The sequence below is a fragment of the Notothenia rossii genome (genome assembly GCF_949606895.1).
Source record: "Notothenia rossii genome assembly, chromosome: 5".
Classification (NCBI taxonomy): domain Eukaryota; kingdom Metazoa; phylum Chordata; class Actinopteri; order Perciformes; family Nototheniidae; genus Notothenia; species Notothenia rossii.
The window spans coordinates 66,743,281-66,754,189 of NC_136903.1; the positions used below are offsets into that span (position 1 = coordinate 66,743,281).

The 10,909-nt window shown below is 43.3% G+C and overlaps 1 protein-coding gene across 1 annotated transcript; it reads right to left on the bottom strand.

The window, feature by feature from the left end:
- Positions 1 to 1,407: 1,407 nt before the first annotated feature.
- On the bottom strand, positions 1,408 to 8,846 carry LOC307040019 (potassium voltage-gated channel subfamily A member 2). Its single transcript, XM_079682511.1, has 2 exons — positions 8,150 to 8,846; positions 1,408 to 7,165 (listed from the first exon to the last, which is right to left on the bottom strand). The coding sequence occupies exon 2, from the start codon at positions 7,034 to 7,036 to the stop codon at positions 5,552 to 5,554; it is 1,485 nt and encodes a 494-aa protein (XP_079538637.1). The 5' UTR covers positions 7,037 to 7,165; positions 8,150 to 8,846; the 3' UTR covers positions 1,408 to 5,551.
- Between the last annotated feature and the right edge of the window lie 2,063 nt (positions 8,847 to 10,909).

Below are 10,909 nucleotides of genomic sequence, written 5' to 3' on the forward strand. Positions count from 1 at the left end.
TCCTCATGACAAAAATGACTTTTCTTTAGTCTTAATCAGGTAGAAACTGATGCACATTGTGTCATTGCTGCAGCAGCACCCCTAGAGGGCGGTAATGCATTTTTCTTTTTTTACCCCCTTCATCATCACTGCACAAACAAGGTCCCAAATAAAACTGAACATCTCCAACAATTGAATCTTTACTGAACAACTATAACCATTCCCGGCTAAAGTAAGTTTCTCTTGATGATGAAAGTATATTTAGGAAGCAAGGCTTCTCAGTGAGGACTGGTGGCTGATATCAGGGCAGGAGTTAATGCTAATGTTGCAGCTAAAGCTGAACGACTCCTAATAACGGGGTGTGGTCCGGTGCCAGGGCAGCCCTGTTGGATTAGCACAAGTCCCACAGCGCTCTCCTAATTACAAGCTGGTACTCACAGGGCAAGCCAGTCTGACTGTTCAACCGTGCTCCTGTGGGCATGCTTCCCTCGCTGACTAATACCCACACACACATACCCAAACAACAACAACAGCAACAACAGCAACCACAACAGGCAGTGTTGGCCACCTGCAGCAGGCCTGTGCTCTCCATCCCGCCTGCCTCTCCCTGTCTGCACTGGTTTCAGTACACAGAGCTGCAGAGTGGTGCAACGCTGGATCAAAGCAAGATTAATGAATACAGCAGAGATGTAGCTAAAGCACCGAGGCCCCAAGAGTTCCCGCTAGCAATGCAGAGCTGTGGTTTAACTATAAGCGGACTAAAGATAGCAGACAGCAGCACAACACCAGATGGCAGTTACCTCCAAAATAGTACAATGTGACAGGAGAGCAGATGCAAACATTTATCGTCGGAAAAAAGGAGTATAACATCACCTGAGAGACATACAGTACATTATACCTGCGTGTATAGTGGCCAAATTGCAGTGGGAGAAAATCTGAAGTAAACATTTTGCCCCGAAGAACACAGTAATTTTGAGTGTCATTTTTCCTATTGTGGCTCCTTGCACATGGTTGTCAGGTTTGTGCCGCTTTAAGAGTTCACTATGAAGGATTTTTTAAGATGTTTTTCCTTCCTCTTCACCTTTCTCTCCGTCTCCTCCTCTGCTCACATCCATCCTCCTCTTTCTCCAACAAAAAGGCTATTAATAGAACACCCCGCGCTCTCTTTTAACTGCAGGGAGCATATACCGTGCACTTAAAGGGAGGATGAAGCTGAAGATACCAGGAGGCGTTTGAAAATGTCTCCCACACAGCCCCTGGCTACAAAGACGCTGGATGTCCTAAGAATAACAACAAAGAGGCCTTTGATCGATGCATGGCGTTTTGCATCAGCGCAGACGCTCTTCGGCTAAAAATAGCTCCTTAAATCATTTTTGGATTAAATACCCCTGCCAACAATGTGATGTGAAGGGAAAAGGCTGGAGAAACTTGGGAAAAAATACCTTTTACATTTACATTTCTTCTTCACATTGAAAAGCACATTTCAAGCAAAAAAAAGACAACACAGCATTTCAGTTGAATTATTATTGGCTTCATTATTGATATTACTTCGTCAGGGTTATGATCATTTGGAAGGATTATATGCATTTTTTATTTCACATGTCTTTCTTGTCCTTAGATTGTCCTTCTTGTCTTGTAAAGTGCAGATAATACTACATTTTAAATCCAGACTTCACATACAGTATATTGTACATGGTTTTTGCTCCTTCATCCATTCGTTATTATTTACATTATTCTCTCACATTTCATTTCATAGAAAGAAAATCCATTATCCACTGTACCAACGTTGATGGATGTTTTCAGGCCTCTATGATGTGGGGGGGGTGGAGAACTGTACATATTGTGTCAGTGGATGCCACACTATCAGGCTCTGGGGGTCAAACGAAAAGAAAACGTTTAACCTCAAACACACACATGCATACAGATTGCATATTGATCGTCTTGCTTCCCATGTGTATGAATATCTTTTTTGTCTCAAAGAGCTGACATCGCTTTTAAAACAAACAAAAGCTCCCATTCACATTCATCCAACGTGTGAGTGTTTGTACATCAGCAGAATATTGCAAAGTGTGTCTCTTCTGCTTGAGGGGCTCGTTTCAAAAGCGCTGTCAGCTCTCAGGATCAACATGTAATTGGTGCCGGAGTAAAACATGATGTTCTTAAACCTTCTCAACTACCAGCTTATAATCATCTTCTGCATAGATTTCTCAGTGTAGTCACTGTTGGGCACCCTTCTCATGGAGCGGATTTGCTGGTGAGACCCTCAGCAGGTGAGAGATGACTTTTTTTGAGGATGTATTGCTCCTCATAAAGCAATACATCATCGTAGTTGACTTTGTTCCCACTGAATACAAACATTTACAGATTAAATCTGCAGGTGTTTTATTCTACTTGTCTTTGTGCTTTAAGCAGAACTAACTGTTGTTGTTAGATGTTGTAGTGTATGAGTGGCTACAGTGAATTTGCTGAGGTACAGTGAGGTGCCCAATTTCAAACATAACAGATAAATGTAGCATGTGTAACATTTATCATATACATATGTTCAAAACAAATGAAATGACGACAATGAGATACAATGCATTTGCATGCATAGACACATATTTTTGGTCAGACTGTGAGTGTTTTTTTTCTTCACATATACAGATGTAAATGTCTGTTGCATAAATGCAGCTGTACAACCAGGCAAAGACACTAACATTCAGTGGTTCTCTTTGTCGTTCTCTCTTCCTTACACACACACACACACAAGCACACACTCACAGAAAACTCCTACATAGCCGTTCATCAACACACCTCCAAAAATACTTAACTGATAAACAGGATCTTGGTGGGACTGTGAAGGTCCATTACGTTTTTTTAAAACATGATGTCCACAAAGACCTCTCCACCAAATGAATATGGGAATATTGCTAAACAAAATCTGGTCCTACCTTCGGTTACAGACCTCAATCCACCTTTTATGCTATTCTAAGAAAAGCAACAAATATAACTCCTCCATTTTATTTACTGAAAGTCTCTTTAAAGAGACATGAAATCAGACACAGATCTGGGCTTCAGAAGCCTCATGTCAGGCAGTTGGACGAGGCATCCTGAGCACATATTGGCAGCGATGGTGTAAAAACATTTTTGCTACTGCAGGTTAAAGACTGTAGTGAGCAGAATGAAACCCTAAGAATAAAGATGCACATCCTGGCATGACAGAATGCATGTAGACATGTCTTGCTACACAGCTTCTCCTAATCCATCACCTTTCTAATTACCTAAGACATCTGTGAGAAGATGAAGAAAGGCAAGCGACTCAGGAGTGAAGTCAGAGTACCCCCAGGTTAGCCAATATCTGCTACACAACGCTGCTAATTATCCTTCCCATATTGACATTACTGCCTTTAACTGATACCTTGGCAGTGTTGAGCGAACAGTGAATGAATCTCAGCTGGACACAATCCTAGAAGCTACTCCACATTCGATGCCAACATTTACAGACAGATTGAGCTTCTGGCACCAGAGACTTCTAAAAAGGACAGCCAGACTCCATTTAAATTCTGAGCAAATGATCACCAATGTAAATCTTTCTGATACAAGACTCTTGCCTAGGGATGATACAGTTTTGAACAACGCGATGCCTTTAATACAGAAAGCCTTTTTTATATTAAGTAAAGCAACATTTTTTGTATTCATGTGTCTGGTCTGCTGAAAGCGAAAATTATGCTTTTAAAATGGCTAGTAAGAGTGTGTCTTTGGATCTGAAACTGACACTGTGCTCAGAACAACCATTATTGTCATTCAAAATGTTTTTTTTTATTAAAAACATGGCAATGATTTGCGCATTGTGGAAAGGCTCTTGCTTTCTCTTAAACATTGCTATTTAAAGTTTTTTTTATTCTCTGATAATAGTATATGTGTCCTGTATAGTACGTGTCCCGTCTGTATACATATTTTACTCATATATCTATATATATATGAAATAAATATATCTATTGTAATTATTAGATTTTTTGTTTTGTTTCTTCTATGATCTTAAATGCATGCTTCTAGGAATGTTTTTGAGGTCATGCAACATTAGGAGATTAGCGTAAACCCAGATAAAAAGGCAGTTCGGGGGGGAAGCATTACTCTATACAAGAATCCTAAAAGTTGCTATTTCGATCATGACAACGTGATCCTGTGACAAAACTGTGAAAAAGACAGCACTACGAGTCTATCACATCTGCGACTGGGATCCATGTCCAAAACTAGAGTGTGAGTTCACGCCTGAAATCACAGCTCAGCGGTTTTTCTGGCAATAGTTTAAAGCGATGACTTCTACATGGAATGTAAATATCGACAAGGACACCACATTAAGAGCAGGATTTGACCTTATGGGTACTCCTTAAGAAATCCTCTAACGTACAGCTATAGGTTCTTGACCCGCAGGCGTCCTTTTAAAATTGTGAATCTTTATAGAAGGCAGTGTACACACAAATATACAGTGGTGTGATGAAGCAAGTGGCAGTCAATAAACAAGTGGTAATTCTCTTTCAGATAAAAATGTCATGCAATTATCTACTGACTATGTTTTTACTAGTAACAGCACCTACCTACCGGCTATCAGTTAAGTCACAGTTAACCTACCTTATTTAAATAAGTATGTGCGTGTCTGTGTGTGTGAAACTGTGAAAAACAAACAAAACAAGAAGAAACATTCAAGTTGTCCTCAAAGCTCTGCAGTAAGACCAGTTTTGGGTGAATGGAAGGGGGGGGAAGCTTGCATTGCAATACATACAGTACATGTAAGACCAAAGCAGTGAAAAAGCAAGGCCATTCTCAGCCATTCATCAGATACTGATGTCTGCTGGGAAAAAAAGGTGTCGAACCATGAGCTAAGTGCTGATGGCTGTCATTCATCCTTGAAATAACGTGGTGTACTTAAACACCAACCTCCTCATAAGTCACACACAGGCCATCCAGTAGTGGGGTGAGCTTGCTTTATGCTCACACATCCTCTTGTTCCTAAATGGTGAATCATAAGACAGTTTTTTATTGGCTCCAAGAAGCAGCATATGTAGCGCGCGAGTAGGGCTCTTCAGAAAGCGCATGGCAGAGCAGCGTGTCTTGGGAAATGAGGGATGGGGGACTAAAGCAGGACTTGTGTTGCTTTTTATTCTTTTGGAAGCAATACCTTTTTTTTTTTCTTGCCGTGTTTTTCCCTTGTTCTTTTCTTTTGGTGCACTACTGTTGGCTACTGTTGTGAGCAGGAACAATTTTAGTTTAGGCATTGTCATTTTTTTTCAAAACAGCCACACACACAAAACAAAGCCAACTCCATGCAGATATGCAACATTTTAAATTTCACTCTGTTGGACAGTTATCAGGAGTTGTTAAGGGCAAGTTGTGAGGGGTGAAGACAGGATGAGCGAAGAGTGAGCGGATGGTCTTAGTTATATATATCTTTTTCATTGTTTATCATCATCAGCATCCTGAATTCTATTGCCTTGTTTTTTCAAGCACACGTGAGGTGGGAGGCTGTACACCAGTCCTGTCTAATTGCCGGCTCCACATTTCCCGCCATGACGGAGAGGAAGATAGCCGACGACTACACGTCTGTGAGCATTTTTGTAATATTTACATAGTTTGTGTTTGCCAGCGTGCAGTTGGCCGTCTTGAGGTTCTCCTCCTGAATGTCCTCCCGGCTGTTGTTCACTGCCTCCTGAATCTCCATATAGTCCGATTTACTGATGGTGGAGCCGCTGCGGCTCTTCTTCAGCTCTTCGGCTGAATCGGTTTTGGCCACGTTGACCTGCAAGTACTGCGCCTGCTCTTCGCCTTCAGTCTCACGGTGATAGAAATAGTTGAAGTTGGACACGATGACAGGCACGGGCAAGGCAATGGTCAGCACACCTGCAATGGCACAGAGGGAGCCCACGATCTTGCCACCGATGGTAGTTGGGACCATATCACCGTAGCCAACTGTTGTCATGGACACCACCGCCCACCAAAACGCATCTGGGATGCTTTCGAACTGTGACTCGGGCTCATCTGCTTCGGCAAAGTAGACGGCGCTTGAGAAAAGGATGACACCTATGAAGAGGAAGAAAATGAGCAGGCCGAGTTCTCTCATGCTGGCTTTCAGCGTCTGACCCAAAATCTGAAGCCCCTTGGAGTGACGTGACAGCTTGAAAATCCTGAACACTCGTACTAAGCGGATGACCCTGAGAATGGCTAAAGACATGGCTTGTTGACCCGCTTGACCGTCATCTGGCTTTTCTGCGAGCTCTGTGCCAAGAGTGATGAAGTAAGGGATGATAGCAACAACATCAATTGTGTTCATCATATTACCAAAAAAGCCTGCTTTGCTGGGGCAGGCAAAGAAGCGCACTAGAAACTCAAAGGAGAACCATATAATGCAGAGAGTCTCCAGGATGAAGAAGGGGTCAGTGAAGTAGGTGGATGTATAGCTGATGACTGTGGTGTTGGTCTCAGGGTAATAGATTTTCGTTGGAGACCTGTCGTCGTCATCGTTTCGCAAAATGGGGAGAGTCTCCAAGCAGAAACTGACGATAGATATCAGAATGACCATGACAGAGATTATGGCAATAATCCTAGCAGGACCTGAGCTCTCTGGGTACTCGAACAGCAGCCACACCTGTCTCTGAAATTCATTTTCAGGAAGAGGCCGCTCCTCCTCCTTGACGAAACCCTCGTCTTCTCTGAATATCTCAATGGCCTCGTCGCCAAGCTCGTAGAAGCGGATCTCCTCCGAGAAAATATCAAGGGTGACGTTGACCGGCCTTCTTAGCCGGCCCCCTGATTGGTAATAATACAATATGGCGTCAAAGCTGGTTCTGTTCCTGTCGAAAAAGTACTCGTTCCTCAGCGGGTCAAAGTAGCGCATCCTCTTTTTGGGGTCCCCCAGCAGGGTCTCTGGAAACTGGGAGAGGGTTTTGAGTTGAGTCTCAAAGCGCAGCCCTGAGATGTTGATAACCACCCTCTCACAGCACTCATGGTCGGCCTCCGGGTCGTAGTCCAGCCCCGGGTGAGCAGCCGCCTCGTCAGAGGGGTCGCCCGTGGCAACAGTCATTCTGCACGGGGAGGAGGCCTGCACCTTTCAATGAGTCGGGGTCCTGCAGCCTGGAGGCAGGGGCCGGGAGAAGGAGGGGGCTCGACACCGTAAAGACCTGACGGCCACAGGATGTCACCTAGGATCCGACTGCATGCAGGACAGACAGAGCAAAGACAAACAACAAGGTCAGGTAAACCAGAGACATGACTCAGCACTTAATACTGCATTTACTCCAGAGATGTCAGTAACATGCTTTAAACAACTGATAAGAGATGACAATGAATCCACCCTCTGAAACAATGTCAGTAAATCTGATAAGAGTTATTTAAAGTTAGACTGTCGTGAGAAGCAATCAATGCAATATTGAATCAGCTTTGTGGAAACTTGAGGCTTACACTGCTGCTTCTGACTCGGGCAAATTAATATGCAAATAAGATATCTGCCTTGCATATAAATTGCTTCAATGCAGGTAAACTCGGGGGCTAACCAGCATATAAAACATATAGACGCTTGTAAATTTGGACACTGATCTACTGCAATGGACAAAATCCAGTGTATTGAGTGGGACTACCTTTTTGCAGTCAATCCATGAATATGGCAATGCAGCAGGCAGCAACCAAATTCATACAGACAGCATCCTGTCTAGAATATCATAGAAAACCACTGCAGTCTAAACACAAACGTACAAGATGCATATCAGCTTTACTGCTGTACCAAACAAACACATGATATGCTTCATATTAACTGTTTTGTTTTGTTCGGGCATTTTAGTCCTGAAATGGTGCCTGTCTCTGAAATATTAAAAAACATCTATAAATAATTAATCCATAGAAGGAAATAGGTTCCAAGAGAAAACCTGCATATCTTGCCTGCATCATCTCCACTCACAGCAGTTTTACAAATAAAATCCTAATGAAACAAAACCATAAATACATGCTTATTGTCTGACGATTAACATGGAAGTGCAAATCAGTGCATTAACAACAAAACGCCAATACTTTAGAACATACAATCAGATCTGCTTTATCCATACATACACATACATACATACATACATACATACATACATACATACATACATACATACATACATACATACATACATACATACTTACTTACATACATACATACCTGCAGTCATCTGGACTCCGGTAACAGGAAGGTGAATAACCAGCTGCGACAAACAGCCCTTCCGTCTTCAGAGCAGGTTAAAAAAAAATCCAATTTGGGGCAGTCGATGATATCCACCTCATGTTGTCATCCTCGCGGTGTAAAGCGGGTACAGTATGTGCGGGTGTGTCCTCGCTTTCCCCTCCCCGGCTCCTTTCCTCCGGCTGTCGTGGGATGGCGATTGGCAAAAAAGGGAGGAGGGAAGCGATCGAGGAGGTGTTGGTGCTTCCCTTAATAACCGAAGGTGCTGGGATCAGCAGAAAGATCTGCCTTCGCTGTTCCCCTCCAGCGTGACTGTGACGAGCTGTGGCTGCAGACAGCCGCAAAGGTAAAGGGAGCTGATGCTGAGAGGCAACATCTGCAGAGGGAGGAAACAAGCGAGGCAAGCGAGGAGGAGGGAGAAGGCTTACAAAAAAACATAATCTTATTACCAAGATTTAATAATTAGACGCGTTCTGGGACATATGCATCAATTATAAGTCCTCTTTTCATGTCAGTGCGAGAACAAATCTGCCACCCGCCACTCAGCCAGTGCACATATTTATTGCTCGCTAGGCTTGCTCTAGCCACATGAACAACATCTTAAACCAAAATCCAGTGTCTGAGCTGCAGATCATGCAAAGTGCGTCCATGTGCACACACAAACACACACACACACACACACACACACACACACACACACACACACACACACACACACACACACACACACACACACACACACACATCTGAGTTTTCCACATGGTGATCAGAGCATGCGTCTTCGGACACTGACTTGAACTTGAAACGACATGCATGAAGGAATCGCCTTGTGCTTTGGGCCATGCAATTATGCAATTTTACGCACACGTGTTATAATAAAGCGGCATTTATTGTTGGTCCTGCATGGTGTGAGCACAGCGGCAGGTGACACGATTTATTTTCCAGGTGAAAGATTACTGGGGGAAATATGTCAGTGTCACAGTGGCCACTGCTGTGTAAAGCTTGGTCAATCCGACATGAGGGCACTGCTCTGCATACCAAGAGACATGCTGGAGAAGGAGAGGGCAACAAAAAAAGCACTCTCCATCCGCACTGAAGCCTACCACTCCTTACCTTATCTGCAGTGTGGGCAATTTAAAGGGGCACACGTCTCCAGCATTGTTTAGCAGCACTGCTGTTGGTCAGCTGCTTTTTTTTCAAAACTGCAATGCCACAAATAGGCGTTACCATTTATTCTGGTTTAATATAGAATCAGAATACCTTTCTGATTCTGATTCTATATAGCCTGATTAGGTAAAGGTTGAAGGACAAACATACATTTTAAAAGACAAAAAACAACAGTAAATAGCATTTTCTCACAATCAATCTTCCTTAAATGTATGTTTTTAAAGGTGTCATGTCATGGCCATTTCCACTGATCATAATTCCATTGTTGAGGTATACTAAAATAGAAAAATACTGTGGAATTTTCCAAACTCAAATTGGTTTCGCATACAGCATCTCTGTAAAGTATGTGTATTCAGCAGTATTCACATTCTCCACTAAACGGCTCGCTGCAGCTCCTCCCCCCACCCCCGTGATTTCCTTGTTTAGCGATACACAGCCAAACACAGCCAAACTCAACCTGAACACACACAAAGTCACAGCCGAAATAAAAACAATAAGTGTGGCTTGATATTGAGTAAGAAAAAGGTTTATAGGTTGATAAACGCTGTGAGAATGGGTCTGCAGAGAGAATTTCGCGCAATCCCAACTGTCTGTTATCAGCCTGCAGCCAGAAATCAGTGCAGGGCTGCATGCACTGAGTGTGTGTGTGTGGATTGGTCAATTTGGACCAATCAGCGGGGGCTTAACGTAACGGCTCCGCGGACGTAACGTAACGGCTCGACGGATTGGCCCATTTAGTTCCGGGTACGTGCTTTCGTAAGCATGTACCCGAAAGAATCAAATGGATGATGACGTCATGATGACGTTTCACCAACGAGGCGTTTTGGGGAGGTATTTTCTGTTTTAGAGTTTTACTCGCTACAGGGTGTACTTTGAGGGTTTTGACTCTGCACACCGTTTACATGCAGAAAAACCTTCATAACACACAAGGGGACGGGTAATAACCGGAAAAGCATGACATGATGTGTCGTCATTCAGGTGTGAATACCTTTATTGTTTAAGTTATGAAAATATACAGAGGCAACAACGTGACTGCACATTCTGTAACTCTTGTTTCAGCAGTTATATTTCCCTTTCCTGGCAACCCACTTCATCAATAATACATAAGAGGGTTACTAAAATAGAGCAAAACCTCCATCATTGTGCTCTGTTTTATTCAGAATGGAGAACACGCTGATCGATAGTGATTCCTCTCACTGCTATTGAATGCATCGTGACCAGGAAAGTCCTCAAGAGAAGCCAAAGGTCAGCGGGAATCCCTCAGTTGTGACGGATAAAGGAGGTGAAAGGGGAGGGGGGAGTGAGGGGAGGCCAGCGGGATGATTTGTGTGAGACACGGCTTTTCCAAGGTTACTCCCAGCAGACCTGAGACCCTCACAGCTCCCATCATCGTCCCTTCTGTCTGTCTGCCTGCTGCCACACGGGTACCTTTCACTATCTCTTAATGCCTTTCCCAGGTTCCTCATGACAGCACATACATTATTTATGAGGCAGAGGCCCATTACAAAGACGGTTAATGCACACTATAAGGCTCAGTACACTTAGCATTAGCTGGCTTGCTTTACAGTAATC